The 16,572-nt window shown below is 37.9% G+C and overlaps 2 protein-coding genes across 6 annotated transcripts in view; both read left to right on the top strand.

Moving 5' to 3' along the window:
• LOC113523061 (FERM, ARHGEF and pleckstrin domain-containing protein 1-like) overlaps positions 1-16,572 on the top strand; it is an 82,554-nt gene that overhangs the window by 43,465 nt on the left and 22,517 nt on the right. The gene's annotated exons all lie outside the window — the stretch shown is intronic.
• On the top strand, positions 11-13,345 carry LOC113523034 (uncharacterized). The gene has a single exon (XM_026908900.3). It carries the CDS (start codon positions 72-74, stop codon positions 11,265-11,267), a length of 11,196 nt encoding a protein of 3,731 aa, XP_026764701.2. The 5' UTR covers positions 11-71; the 3' UTR covers positions 11,268-13,345.

Below are 16,572 nucleotides of genomic sequence, written 5' to 3'. Positions count from 1 at the left end.
GCCGCTCCCCGTCCCCCGCGCGCGCGCGTGCGGCTCTCACGCGCTCGCCCACGCCCACGCGCACGCCGCCCATGCGCACTGCCACGCGCCCTGTCGCCGCCTCCCCGGGCCCTAGCGGCTACCCCGACTTTGTCCTCGCCAAGCAGTCTTCCAGCTTTAAGAAGTCGTCGGAGCGGCTCGAGTATGAGCTTTCGCAGTGCAACATGTACTCGGCGTGCCCGTCGACGCGCTCGAGCCGCTCCGGCGGCTCACTGCTCGTCGAGGTCGAGGACGACGACGCGGCCGCCGCCGAGGAGGCCGGCGCGGGGCGCGTGCGGCTGGCGTGGCGGCGCAGCGCGAGCTGCCGCAACCTGCGCGACTTCAGCTTCGACGACGCGGGCCGGTCGAAGCGCGGCCGCGACACGCGCAGCATGCTCGCCGACCTCGATTCGTACTACGCCACGGGCGCGCGCCGCGTCGACTCGCCCGTGACGCGCTACGACGACGCGCGCACGCTCGCGTTCGTGCTCGGCACGCGCGGCTCCGTGGATGGCGCGCGCGACCTCGTCGGCCGCACGTACTCGGCGAGCTTCCCGGGCGCGATAAGCGAGCCGCGCCTCGATTTGCCGACGTTTGCGCGCGGCGGCTCGCAGGACGACCTCTCGCACGACAGCTACGAGCTGGTGGAGCGCTCGGACGACGAGTGTTCGGAGGCACGGCCGCGGCGCCGCTCGCCGCCGCGCACGCGTTCTTGCTCCCTCGACTCCGGCAACGACTTGCCCTCCGACGACGACCAGTCGCTCTCGCACCTCTCCGAGTGCGACGACCGCGACCACCTTGACGGCATCGGACTCAAGTATAGGAGCGACAACGACATACCGCTCGATCCCTTCCTGATTGACGATCCGCGAGTTTTGCCGCGCGAAAAGTTATCGGTCAGATCCGATGGTAGTTTCTATAAGGAGATCAAGCGGGCTCTCGGCTCGAGGACGTCCAGTCAGGAATCGAAGAGTGATATTTACGATTCTAAGATTTCTAAAAGTAGTGCAGAATCCAGCAAAAAATCCCGCGACAGCGTTTATCATACCGATAGTAAGAAATCTCGTGAAACTTTAAAAAGTAAGAGTTCAGATAGGTCGGGGTCTAGAACGTCCAGTCAGGATTCGAAGTCTGATTATTATGATTGTAAAAAGAATCTCTACGAGCCCGATGACATTAGTATTAGACGTCGTAGTATTACCAGTATTCAGAATGCTTACATTGATCCTTTCGAACCTATATCGCCTTCCTCTAGTCCAGATTCGACGAAAGATTTTTACGATACCCAATCTACATTTATCGGTATGGAGAAACCGGAGTATAGAGAGAAGACGCTGTTCGATAAGTCCCATGAAGATTTGATCGCTAACCTTGCTAATTCACCAAACTATTATCATATTCCTACTCCTTACTCAACATTTCCGAGTAATACTAAACATAAAGAACCGAGTCCTATGCACTCTGCGAGCTTGCAAAATGTAGAGTTGGAGCAATATGGTCATTATTCAGATCTCAGTCCTCCAAAGAAATCCGATGACTTATCTACCGAAGAAGAAGATTTACATCCACAAACTACGCACATTTGGCCCGAAAAAATAGTAGGGCTTGACACTGAAATCGATAACACTAGAGCAGCAAAGATTCACAGTTATCAACGACGTCGCTCTTCGGATACTGTATTTAGTTTTGATAAAGAAAAAATAGAATCGTTGACACGATCTATCAGCAAAGAAAACCCACCTTCACATCTCGTTAAGGAGTCTTCTAATGAATCGGACGTAAATGTTCGTATTTTGCCAGCGATGGATAGCATTGAATATGCGAAAAATAAAGTGAAAGCAGCTTCAACCCAAGCAGAATCACCTTCAATTCTGCAGTCTGAGTTCGATAAGAATATGCGTGCTAAAGGTCATACACATGGTAGAAAAGAAAGTTTGAAAGAAGAGTTAATGGCGAAGACTCATTTCGACGAATATAATCCGAAGCTTATTCTGGAGACTAGTTCGAGTAGTCGGCTTACGGATACTGCTATTCCGTACTCTCACCCTACTGTAGAAAGAACGAAGAGTGATCCCAATAGTCTCGCTAATAGACCTCGATTTAGTAGTGTCAATTCTCGTAGACACGTTTTGATGCATCAAAAGTCTATAGATTTAACGCCGGCGGAATCGAGTGATGAAGATTATATATTTCGACAAATCCCAAGCGCTCCTCCTATTGCTACTAAACGGTCTCACTTTGAATTACCATCTAGGCATCCGGATCATATACGCCCTCCATTCGATTTGCCCAAAAATTATTTCAAAGAGTTCGATGCTTTTAAAGCAGGAATTAAAGATAATAAAAAAGTTGTCGATGACGGATATGATATACCATATGTACTACATAAAAGGCATGTTATGAATGGCACTGCTCCATCGCCAATGGAGGACAAGAGACAACAGCCGCCAGATATTATTATGTTGCCGCCACAAAATGGTCGACATATTGTAAATGCTCATCCTAGGTGCAAGTATCACGATCATCCAAAGTCACCGCGATCGCCGAAATCTCCAAAATCACCTAAATCGCCAAAATCTCCTAAATCACCCAAGTCACCCAAATCACCAAAGTCACCCAAGTCTCCTAAATCACCAAGAAATAGCATTCAAGTGGAACATTCTTCTAAATTCTTGGAGGTAGAAAGTCGTGACTTTTTATTCACGCAAAATATTGATTTATCGAAAGTAGATCCAGTTACCTTAGAAGTCGATAAGAGTTGTCAGTTACAACATTTACCAAGTCCTAAGAGAGACATTACAAAAAATCTCGACCCAGTGCTACTTGAGACTCTAAATTCTAAACTGAGTCAGATAGAAAGCGATTCAGCAACAAGTTCCAAAACGGACAGTATTAGACAAGAGCCACAATTCCCACACGATATTAAGTTTGCTATAAATGGACGGAATGTACAACAACCACCTATTTGCAAAGAACCCAAACCTATGACGGCGGCTGAAAAATTGCGTGCGGATATTAAATCAAAATCTGAAAAGTTGCCATCGAAAAGAGGATCCAAAGGTCGTGGTGCAGGTAAAAAAGGTACAGGTGGCAAAATTAAAACAAAGAATAATAAAATCAGAATTACTTCTTTCTCGTCCGATGATGAAAGTGTTGATTCTGATGATGTATTTGGTACTACTGAAGCAGCACCCAAGTTAGAATTTTCTCCACCGCAATCTCGTAAAGATCTGGAACCTATTCTACAGCTTGAATATGACAAAATTACTTCAGGAGCTTGGCATCGTGGACAAACTATGAGTTCTACAGAAATTGAAGGATCTCCACCACAGTGTCGTAAGTTGATGGAGCTCGAAGCGAAGTATAATCCTCAAATACTTGATAATGTTAGTGGTAATGCTACAGAGTTGCGGCGAATTTCTGAACGATCAATCTCTATCCCAAGTTCTGAAGATGACGTTGCAATTAAAATAACGGAAATTAAACAAATAAGTAAAGAAAATTCACAATGGGAGTATAATGAAAATATACCATCACCTATTTTAGAGAGTACTGAATTTATCAAGTCTGAAGACGAACATTTAGCAGATATGGAAATTCAAAAAGTAACTGGCATGACCACTCAGTCTGAAGAACTCGGCGACTTAAAAGACGATATAAAAGATGGAAGTAAACTGGATGTAAAAAAGAGTCTACGAGATGAATTAATATCGCCTATGTTGCGTAAACCAGGTGGCACTCCTATACTTTTTGCTCATGCTAGATTGAATCTATCTGAGGGATCTGTTTTCTCACTACAACGTCAAAAGGCAACACAAGACTCACCAACAGCGAGTCGTAGAGCTAAAAGTTTAGATACGCCTGTTATCCAACTACATAGATTACCTCCAATGAATGCGTTTTCGTCAAAAGATGACACGGTTGAAGATATAAACGAAGAAGGTGAAATATTAGAAGAAAAATCCCTGATTGATGAGAAATCCATGAAAGCCGTAACTGTTAAGAAAGAAACTATAGACAAAATTGAGGAGGTAGAAGAGGATCAACCTGTTGAACCTTTAGAAGAGATAAAATCAGTCGTAATTGATCGTGAAGAATTACAGTTATTAGAAGATTTGGTTGAACAGAGACGACCCAGATCCTTTAAACGTAGATATGACTTGACTAAACTTAACTCTCAGGCTAAATCACCATCTCGATCTCCGCTTAGTAGATCACCTTTATCTCGTTCTCCTATTTCTAAATCGCCATCAAGATCGCCTACTTCTTCATTAAATTCACCTAGAGGTAGTATAAGAAAATTATCAGATTTGAGTGAAGATCAGATAGTACCCGATATAGAGAGGATAAAACGGAAAGAAAAGAAGAAGCTAACACTTAAAACAAAACCAGAGGAAAAACAAAAAATGAGTGGGAAACTTAATAAAGGAGGATCTTTGGATACTAACGCCACTAAGGTAAAAGCATTACAGACTCAGAAGTCATTGCCATCTTCTTTGAAAGAACGACCGGACTTTTTGACAGTTCCACCGCTCGATATAGCACGTGCTAAAAGTCAAGAGTTAGAGCAGACAGCGAAAAAGATGGCCAAGGAAAAATCTAAATCCCTTGAGAAAATGGAAATTAAACGTGGTGGGAGTAAGGAAAGAACTAAATCCCAGGAAGATAGTGATACTGAGATTGCTAAACGAAAAGAAAAACAACAAATGCTTTTCGAAGCGGCCTTGAAACAAACAAAGACTCTTATTAGTCCAGTCAAAGATACTTTACCACCATTCCCACCACCAGAAGATAAGATTTTAGTGAAGACTGAGGGTGATAAAATTATTATTGAAACGAAAATCAATAGCAAAGCTGAAGACCATGTATTTATTGCAAAATCTCCTAAGAAACTCGATAATAAATTGAATGGAAAAATTAGCAGGAGCTTTGAAGACCAAAAGACAACAAAAAGTAACGATAAAATGAATAAAAGCATGGATGATAAATCCAGTCAATCTTTGGAAGATAAGTTCGACGATCTTGCGGCACTTCAAAAATCTCCTAAAACATTATCCAAGAAACAAGAAATTAAACAACAAATCGAAGGAAAGGTGGTTTATCAAAAAATCCATCCGAGTGTTAAGTCTAAAAGCTTAGAGAGAAAAGTGGATCCGCATTTTGAATCAAAAATAAAATCAAAGAGTTTAGATAGAAACTATGTAACTCCGCTGTCGACAGTAACTCCAGAAATTGTTGAAAAACATTTTAAACAGGAAGTTGTAAAAGTAGACGTGCATCCAAGTGTAAAAGAAGAGGCAGAAATAGTCAAAGAGCAAGAAACAAAAGAAGTATCACCATCTCACAGCTATAAAGAAAAGACGGAAGATGATTCATCGATTGAATGGATGACCAGTTCTCAATATACAGTTATAGAAAATGATACGCAGACAATTATAATGGAGCGTCGTAAAATTGATATTTATAACAAACAAAGACAAACTGAGCTCCAAGAAAGTAAAAGTGCTCAAGATATACATGAACTAGCGACAACCGAAAGAAAACGTGAAGTAGCTCGTTTAACCAGCGAAGAAGAATCTTTAACTGAAGTTAGCGAGTTAAAAGTATCCGATGATAGTCATGTATTAGGAATCTCTTTACCATACATTGATGCTGATAGTTCTTCTGATCAAGATCAGGCTTCGAAAAAGGGAAAGAAAATGAGACTTGCTCGAGGTAAAAGTGATGATACTGGTTCTTGGGTCACTATTGATTATGACGATTATACAGGGGACATAGAATTACCCCTCTCAGATACAAGTAATCGAACAAGCAAAGGTAAAAAAATGTTGGATACACAAGGTACATTTGATGAGTCTTCGGCAAGTTTAGTCGAATTTTTAAGACACGAGACCATGTCGCAGTTACATTCAGATACTGAAACAGAGCGAGATATGAGGCCAACGCGGGATCCCACTAAAACTGTGGATTTAAATCTCAAATGGAAAAATAAAAACAAAATTATTGTCACTCCTCCGCAAGAAAATAGTCCAACTATTGAAAATATTCCATTTATAGACTCGAGCACTTCTAAGTCTACAAATAAGTCTGAATCCGGTGAACACACTGGAAGTTCAGGTAGTGATAAATCGCCGACTGAACAGAAACCTGATCAACGAACTTTGTTAACAGCTAAATCTAGGCGTACTGAATTATTGAAATTGAGTGCAGAACGTTCTCGAAGTTCGGAGTCAACTTCGTGGACAAGTATAGAAAAGGATGTAAGTCCATCTAGTGCAAACATTAAGGGAAGTTCAATTGACGATGAATCCAGTGTGAGCTGTTCCATTGCTAGACCGCTTGGCATATCACAAGATATCGAAAAACTTAACAAAAAAGATAGAGAGTGCTTAGAAGAGCTCAAACAAGCTATGGAATATGGTGAAGAACATTTACTATCACAACACACTCTATCAAGTGAACATTCAAAATCCAATTCGAAATCTCCTTCACCAGTTCCTGAATTGACCCGAATAGAAAGCCCTCGAAGTCCTTCAAAGTATGCAAGAAAATCACCAACACCTACTTTAGAGAAACAAGGTCAAGTTGATTCTCAAAAAGCGCCTACTGATTCAGAGTCTAGTTCTGAAAGTATCGATAAAACTGTTGAACAACTTTCGAGGCCGAATGCAAAGAAGAGTGCGTTAGATAAAATTGGCAAGTGCGTTATCGAAGAGTCTGAGTCGAGTCAATCAGCAGCATCGAAAGCTTCAGATATTAAGAAAGATTTGCACAAAACTGCTAGGAAAACTAAAATTGCTATTACAATATCTCAGGAAGATCAAAATACAACCATTGATTTTGATGATGATGGCAATGTTATTACGTCGTCCTTCGAAAGAGAATTGATGAAAAAGAGATCACTTAAAGACACAGATCAGAAAAGTTCATCGAAATCTAGCATGGATACAACAACAACTACTACACCATCGAAAGGCTCTCTTAGTGTTGACGATTCTTCGTCCAGAAGAAAAGGACGTCTACTTGATGATCAAAAGAGCTCGTCTAAATCTAGCATGGATTCTAGAGGATCACTCAGTGTGGAATCTAGAGGGTCTTTTGAAACAACTGAGTCCACATCTGGTTCTTTAGGCGAAGCTTATCGTCGTGGCGAGGAGTTAAAACCTACATGGCGACCCTTTTTCGGTGCTTCAGGCAGTGAAAATAGCACAAGCATAGAAGAGGCATGGATACCACAAGATCACGAGGGTTATGAAAGTCTAACGATCAATAAAGACGTTTTTGAATATAATAATCAGAGAATGTTGGATGATTTTCAAACATTTTCCAAAAATCCACCACTATCTGCTAATACATCGAAAGATTCTACAGAAGCTGATTTTACAGATGACCTAAATGATTTCCCCGTTAATTTTCTATACCCAGCTACATCTTCTACCCCTGCAGATGTTGTTATTGGATATGGTCAGAATTTTGGTCGCACGTTATCCAGAATATCAGAACGAAGTACTGCATCTGAAAAAACTAGTGCAGATGAAGATTCTACTAAGGCGTGCTCTCGATCTGAGAGTATTAATGAAGAATCTTTAAATTCAAGTGACCATCAAGCTAGTCTTAGTTCCGATCCTCCTAGTAACGCTAATGTAGCTTATATATCTGATACAGATAGAAGAACTTCTGCTGAAATGCCAGATATACCTATAGATCAAACAAAAATTAGTGAAATGTACGAAAGTATAAAAGAGGCTGATAAAGTTAGTAAAAAAAAGGATGAGGTTTGGGACTCAAAGAGAATGAGTGGTAGTCCTGAAAAACCCTCCAAATCTACTTTAAAGGCCCCATCGAAACAATCTTCCGCAAGTGAAAGTCAGGAATCAGAAGATTGGCCATTACCAGAGCTACCTCCAATTATTGCTACTAAACCGGACCAAGCAGGAGAGAGAAGCAGCTTATCTGATGACCAGTGGCCGCCAGTACCTCCTAATCTCTTAGAAACACCGATAATTGAAAAAATACATATATATTATATGAACAATGAACCTGAGCAAGCAACAAAAGTAACTCTTCAGTCTGAAAGTTCTAAAGATAATTTACAGGGGTCAGATGATGATAGTGATACATTAAATAATGATGATGATTTAGAGAAGGATACTCCAGAATCAAAATCTGAAAAATCAATGGATCGTAGTGAAGAAGCATTAAAAAATATCAAGGTTATACCTTATGAGCAGTCTGGTTATATGGTAGAACCTTTGGAGAAGCATGATGAATTTACTTGTCTCAACAAAGGTGTCGTACCGAATTATGATAAATCTTGTTTAAGTGGTACTATAAGTAAGGCGACTTGTCTTATGAGTGACGTGGGTTCATGCTGTTCTAGGGCAGAACATAAATCATTTGCTATCAAAAGTAATTTGGAAGAAAAGGTCATTATTAGCCAACCACAAAAATCACCAACTAATCATAGTCCTATATTTGAAGATCCTGATGATGTATTTGGCGCTGACAGTAAATCTCTGTCGCCTGATTTCGATAGATTCTCGCAAATGGGTACTCAAAAATATTCATATGGATCTAATAATTCAGATACCTCTATAGACGATCTTTTATCGCAGACTGCGGCTGATGAAACTGTTCGGGCAGCCACTAAGTTGAGTACAAGTAGTGCAGGTACATGTAAAAGATGCAGTCATAGTAGTCATTCAGAGGAGGAAACTAGTTCATTTGGGACCGATCTAGATGGAACTGTGAAAATTGGATTGCCTCAAAAAAAGTGCACTCACAGTTCACATTCTGAGGACACATCTATTTGCTTAAGCATTTCAGAGTGGTCAACAGGAACAAATACAGTGAGACAATACGCTAATCTTTCAGCTTCTGAAAGTATTTCAGGTATATCTGTTCCTAAAAGTGAAAAATCTGAGAATATTTCGGGCAAAGTATATTCATCCTCTCAAACGAGTAAAAAATCTGAGCAAAAACCGAAGAAAAGTTCACAAGGCGAAATGAGCTCTAAAAGCAGTAGTTTAGATAAAAGTTCTGAAAATATTAAATACGATAAATTATGTAGTTCTGATACTACAGTATCACGGAAAGGCATAGATAGTAGCTCTGGCACCAAAAGCGATAGTACTTTAACATTAGCTCAGTCTATTTCCGATTGGTCTGCTGCTAGCACGAGTCACACACTCGTAGTTACCGCTCGAGAGGATCAGCCTGAAACAGAAAATTCTAAATCTGAACACACAGCGGTTACAGGACCGCCACCTGATATCGAAGAAAAATTAGATCTAGAAGTAGATTCAACAAAGTCCCCTTCGCCATCTAAAGAACCCTTCGAATGTAAAGAGCATGTGCTAAGGTTAACTACGCCTTATGTTACTAAGAATGACAAGTCTTCTTCAATTAGCTGTAGTGATAAATCTGATAAATCGAGTTCGAGTTCCTTGAGTAGTTTACAAAAACATGCAAACGGTGTATTGAGGTTTGAACAAAGACTGAAGGGTTATCAGTTACCTCATGACGGAACGCACGAACGGTATCAAAAAGCACCTCCAAAGAGCATGAGTTATGAGGAGCAATCTCATAGGTATATTAAACCAGCAACTCGTTGTCAAAGTGAGGACAGTGATTTTAAACCGTATGTTGTGGGACCGCAGCCAGAATTAGATATCGATATGCCTTCTCAGCTATACAGCCAAGAAGAGAAACATAGTGAACGATATCAAAGTCAGGAATTTTCCAATATCATACGTGAAGATACTGGCAACCAATTTATAAGATCTGATTATAAGCCTTTAGCTAAACATGCGAGCTACGATGATAAGACACTTTCTAAAAATCAGATCAAAGAGTACAAATCTTCACAACAATATCGCAGTAAACCTAAAAGTTGGTCGTTTCATGAACATTATCTAGTTTCATCTGATTTACCGTTGATATCTGTACCCGAAATCCCTACTGTTCACCGGGAATATTCAGAAAAGAAGTCCGCGGAAAGGTCTGGTAAAACCCCACTCTCGCGTTGCTCGCCTTACTATTCTAGTAGTTTGAGTTCTGAATCGCCACCTATTCAACCTTTAAAGGCACCTGTGAAAAAATCGTTTTTAGTGAGAAATATATCTCTAAAGAGTCCACCTAGTGGCAATGACACTGATAGTTCTTTAGATGTTATTAGAGATCCAAGGGAACGAATGCGTACATTTAGACGTAAGAAGCAGGTTACTGGTGCTCGAAAAAAACATGAAAAAATACATGATGTATTAGAGGAAGATTCTACTAAAAGTCAGTGTTCATCTGAAAGCGACATGCACCATGGTGCCAAGTATTTAGCTGTAGAAGACACATTGCGTAGAATGGAAAGTTCGGAATGTTCCGACAGTTACGTCCCGGAAGTTGAATCAGGATCATCTGAAGTATCCAAGGATTCTAAGAATTATGATGTTCCAGAACCGGTAAGTTACTCGGAGGACGAGGGACAAGCCGAATATTCTAAATATAAAAGTGCAAATTACGAGGCCCAACAGTTTCCTATTAGCATAACTCCCGTTCAGTTTCAAGGTTTTGGATCTTCTGCTGACGAGGATGAGATGGGCTTCCCTCGGTTTGATAGGTTAGGTCGGTTGCGGCACCCTTACCTTGATACACAAGAACCTAGTTATGTGCCGGAAGATAGTCCTCCCAGAGTGTCGTATTCCAATAAAAGTAGTCGCCAATCCTCTTTGAAGAAGACCAAATCAGGCTACCGTCAGTCCGAAGAGAAGTCCCTTGGGGAGCCTTCTGGACAACATCAGCCAAGAGCAATGTTCTACGAGGAACAGAGTGACAGAGATGATTCTGATGACTATGCATATCCTATCGATACAATAAAAAGAGCGCCAAAAATGTCTAAATCGGGAAGTTACTTATTTGAGCGCGGGGAGTCTGTAGCCTACTCGGACACTGAACTGCCACAAGACAAAGACGAGTATGAGGAGTACAGAGGTAGTCCTTACCCGGAGCAATATGAAGAAGGAGATATGTTTCAAACGCAGGAGTGTTATCCCCAATATGAACACGAGGTGGAAAGTAGGGACGCCAGCGAGGACCACTACACTAGAGATCTCGACCAGCGTTTCAGTTTGAATAATGTCGAACGATTTTATTCTAGTCATTATGTTGACTCGCAAGCTTCCAGCGATAGTCCCGAGCAAAAGTTTGACGTGTCTACTCTCCCTCCTCCCCTTTGTTCCGACGATGAAAATGATTAAGTTCGCTTTGGGACATTTAAAAGCCTTAAGAGTTTTGTTCGGTCGTTGTCACCCCTTATTTCGTCGGATCGACGTCAATGCGAGCGTGCTATTTACTATGCGTTTCGAAGTTTAAATTCTAATTAACGCAATTGTTACATTGGTATTTGATATTAGGATACTCATTGTATTGAATATTTACATTGTCATTTTGAATAATTAGTAAAAATGAATTAAAAAAATATATCTAGTGCCAAATCCGGATAGCGCGACCCTTTTGAGTATCGTGTGTAATGCGGACTTATACCTACCTGTAGCTTACTAAGTATATTTAGGTGTAGTCATGTGTACTGAACGAAATAACTTGCAATCGACATCTTATTCATGAAATTCTGATCGATATAATAATTATTAAAACACTCTTTACCGATCACACGTTACCTTTTAATTTGATGCAGTAAAATGGTAGTGTTTTCTACATTACAAAAATTGTGATGAGTATTACTGATGTAAAATCTATATTGTGTCGGACAAATGCACGCACAAACAAAACCATGTACGGAAATAGTAATTTTTATTTGTTTATTGATTAATGTATAATTAATGTTCTAAAAGATGTTACATTAAGTATTAATATAATTATTCAATTATTCTTTTCGAGATATCTATATGTAGTATCAACATAAAAATCACTTTAAGAAAATAAAATAAATATTCCGATTTAAAAATTAATCCCTCTTACAGATGAATCTTAGGATCAATTAAATCGTAATAAATGTACTCGTACACGATCATATTACATATTACATATTACATATTAGATATATATATAATATATATCTAATATGGAGGATATGTCTATAGTATAAATATGGAAACATTATTTCGATGTGTCATTTTACTGCATCAAGTTAAAAGTCGATATTTAGACGCAATTAGGAACGTAGCGCTGACGCTTGATAAAATGTGAGTAAACGTGGTAATTCAGCGCATATTAATGCCAAAGATCTCCTAGTTAAAATTATTTTTGTTTTATAAATGCCCTATGAAGTATTCGTTAATGGATGAATATAATGTTATGTATGAAGGCTGTGATTTACTTTGTGAGGTGAGATCCAAGATCTTTGTTAATTTTTTAATCCAATACTCAAATGCTCATTTGCTGCCACAGACGATATTTGTGGTTTTATTCTGAAAAAAAAATGTGCTGCAAATGTAATTTGTGTCACTTTTTTGGTATTACACATACCTATTTATTCTCATGTTTTCCATCAGTCTCTATTATATTATATTGAAAATTTTAGTACTAACATTTACTATAATTGAATAAAGTAGCCGTAATAAAAAAAAATTAAAATCTATATGTTTTGATAGGAAATACTTTCTATATGATTGCTAAAACTCCTTATAAGTTGTCTGCTAATACGACGTGAAGGCTAGTGCTACATTTATTCAAATTTCCGTCGCGTAAATAACAATTGTGAGCAGTTACTGTGGACCGTTCGCCCAGTGTGGCGCGTTATGTAAGAAAATGTGCAATGCAATGTTCCCGATCTTTCGCTGACGAAAAATAGGCGCGTGTACCACCGAATAGATGCTAGGCGCTAGATCTCTACGACATTGCATCGACCTAATGACGGATCTGCCGTATGTTGTGGCCAAAAGTAGCAAACCGTATGCAATTTGATATAGTCGTGTTCCGTCGCGGATGATCGGCGACCGAAAATCGGCGTTGTCGCACTAGCCTAAATGATGTCAACTCGATAGTGTTACGAAATCGTCAGGGTTTTTTTCTATTCGAAAAATATGTATACTACTCTTTCATTGCGTAATAATAATTCGTGCCAAATATGCTCAATTTTTTTCACACTAAGTATTATTAATGCAATGTTTTTATTCGCTTTTTTTTTTTAATAAAAAAAATTTTGTCTTATTCTAAGGTGATTTAATAGTCTATGTCGCGAGAAAATATTAGTTATAAATTATTATCAATCATCGAATTCGATCGGCGAGGATAATACGAGGAGCGTAGAATGATTATGTTATTTATCAGAATTATCAGTCACCAGTTGGCCGGCGTTGTGTGACGTGTTTATCAATGTAATTTATTTATAATTATATAACTTAAGGATTATAAACAATTTATATACTTGGCACTGTTAATAATGTGTTTTACGTCTTTTTTTTTTTGTATTTTATTCTTGTATTTTTACTTAAATAAAAAAAAAAATGTTTTGATTATAATATTACATATTATCACGAATCTGTTTAATTTTTTTTTAGTCAAATTTTCATAAAAAAAAATGCTTAGTTTATTAAGTAATTGTGCCAAACATAGAAATAGGTTATGCGTTATACATTTTTTTTTTAAAGCGTACTGTAATAAGAGAACAGTAATACTTTCGTTTTCATTGTATTTTTACTGTGAAACAACATTACGCGCTATGTTGGGTTTCAGTCAAAAAGGTAAGAGTGGAATCTCTGATACAGGCAAAATGTCAGACATCAGTGACTCGTGTAAATTCACTAACATATTATTAATTATTATTATATAAGACCTGGATTCTTTATGTCTTTTTTTCGACCCATGTATCATTGATGAAAATGCTCAATTTTCGCTCCTCAGTGTACTGCCTTCAAAACATGCCAACGACTACCATTATATATGTAAAACTCGTTTACAATGATCGTGCATCGTTATTTGTCGTTTTGGACTTAAATCGACGCTCAAATGATTTGCATTATTAAATCGTAATGGCTTGTTTAAACTTGACTCTTACTATTATGTTTAAATTTTTAAGTATGGAAAATTTATGCGTTGAAATTAATAACGTAAGATGTAAACGTAATTAGCATCGATTTTGGCTTAAAATTAACGAATTTTATGTTTTGTTGACATTTAGAATAGAATAATTCTACAACGTTAGCAAAAACATTTTTTTTTAATTAAATTTAAACTTTATTTAAAGTTATATTTGCGAGTTACTGTGTTTTACTGATCTAGGTGTTATTTTGCGGAAGTCTATGTTACCACGTAATCCTAATCAAACAACCAGTTACCGTATTGTTTATTCTTTAATAGTTTAGAGTTATTAAATATTTATATTGTACCCTATTTTCTGTTTTGACAGCTCGAATATCAATGATATATATGCATTAATATCATACCTATTTCCTGTTGGGGTAGGCAGAAACAATATGAATAACATAGTTTATTTCGAAACAGTCAAAGACACGATTAAGTTGAATAATATCTATTAACATTTTAATTGATGCTTGATTATGTTGATGACTATAATACAAGTGCCGACAAATGTAAGTGCATTCTACCTCGGTGACTATATATTGTGTGATACACACAGGCAATAATCGGTGGACTAAACCCATACAAAGATTATTAAGAAAATTAGAAGCGAAAACCGAACGTTTATAATTAGGTACAAACGAGAGATATGATAAATACGGTCATATAAAACCAATAATCACTAAAGTTGGTTACGATTAATATCATACTCTAAAAATTTACCAATTAGAGAATAGTTCGAGGCTCCTCCACTTACTTAAATGATCATCTTCTATCTCTAAAATTAGAGTAATTTAATTGTCAACTTTAGAGAATTCCCACGACCTATTTCGAAATCAGTTTTGTTGATATGTCTTAGACAAATTAAGGTATCATCAGATATTTTTTTTTAATGTACCTAAAATTGTTCATAATAACATGTCTCTAAATTTATCTGTAATATTACGGAATACGAAATTTTTAAATTAACGATTTCAAAGACGCATTTTAGAGATATAAAATGATTTTAAATGACATTGAAAGTCCATGCCCCTATTCTATTAAAATGAAATTTAGAAATAGGTTTAGATAAAGACTACTGAGTCGGCATCGGATATCCCAACGTTTAATTAGGTCTGACGTACCTACGATTCGTTAGTCAAGTCACTAAGTGCAAAAGCATAATATATACTGCCAATATTTGCCTATATTTTTGTTGATGTCACTAGCTTTTGAACGTAGTATACCATAAATGTGTACAATATATAGACGTTTACGAGGGATTTAACGAAATAGACATGAAAATAATCGTTAACCACGAACGTAGAGTTTGAAAGGTGATGTATTTATTCTAAATTTGAATATTATGTTGAATCTTGCTTGAATATAGCTCGTAAACTTTATGTGCGGTGATATGGCTCTCTTACTTTCCCACCGTGCTATATACGCTCCGAGTGCCGAGTACGAAGTGGCTGAGCTATATTTTTTTTTTAATGTTTTTTTAATGTTTCAAACAACTAACTTGTACTTGCATTAGTTATTTATGATGCAATTAGATTCAAACTCACATTGTTTGAACAATGCCAAAATATTTTTATGTATACGCCTAGACATGTGGCAAACGATATACATCTTTGTGTCGATAGAATTACTCTATACATATGTTTGTTCATTAATTTTAAAATGAATTTTGTTGTTACCTATTAAAATATTTCATTTACAAATTTATTTTGTTAGGCCAATGCACTGCTATTTACTCTCTCTGTTTAGCGTAATCGTTGACTGGTAGATAATGCCATTTAGGCATTAAGTCTGCCCTGTAGACATATTTTAATGTATAAATAAATAGAATCGTTTCGGTTAGCGCTCGCATGAGAAAGAATAAGACACTAAACGTTAAAATAAAAAGACACGGCGCGTCACCGTCTTATTCTAATTCATGGATCGTTAGCGATAACGATTCTATCGATAGATTCGTCTGCCACTTGTCCAGGGGACTGTTTAGATATAATGTAGAGAGTATTATTTTCATAATCGTATCTTATTTTTCCTTAATATGTATATATCAATTTCTTTAACGATCTTAAATACTCCATAGATACACAGATCAGATGTACAGAGGAGTAACACCTGAGTCCTTAGGAATGGCATCGCATGGGGAGTATCATGGGCGAAACAGTATATACTCTGTTATGTCCATGGTACCGCTCATGTCTATAGGCGACGGTTACCACTTTCCATCAGGTGGGCCGTCAGCTTGTTTGCCATTCTAAGTTGTATAAAAAAAATTAACGATATCAGAATTTAATTTTATGTGGAATTGAAAGGTGTACTTATTGTGAGTTACACGAATAGCATTCCATACACTAGTTATCGTATTTGCCCTGTATTTAGATAGAACAAATGTAATAAAATAATTAGATTACGTATGTACGATCATAAGATTCTTTTATTCGGTTCTAAGCTCAAAAAAGTCAATTACGTTTTATTGCATTATTTACTCGTGTAATTCTTTTTTTTTTTTTCAATAATTTTGATTGATGT

The sequence above is a fragment of the Galleria mellonella genome, unplaced genomic scaffold (genome assembly GCF_026898425.1).
Source record: "Galleria mellonella isolate WM207_F2 unplaced genomic scaffold, CSIRO_AGI_GalMel_v1 utg38, whole genome shotgun sequence".
Lineage (NCBI taxonomy): Eukaryota > Metazoa > Arthropoda > Insecta > Lepidoptera > Pyralidae > Galleria > Galleria mellonella.
This window is presented reverse-complemented; position numbering and strand designations above follow the sequence as displayed.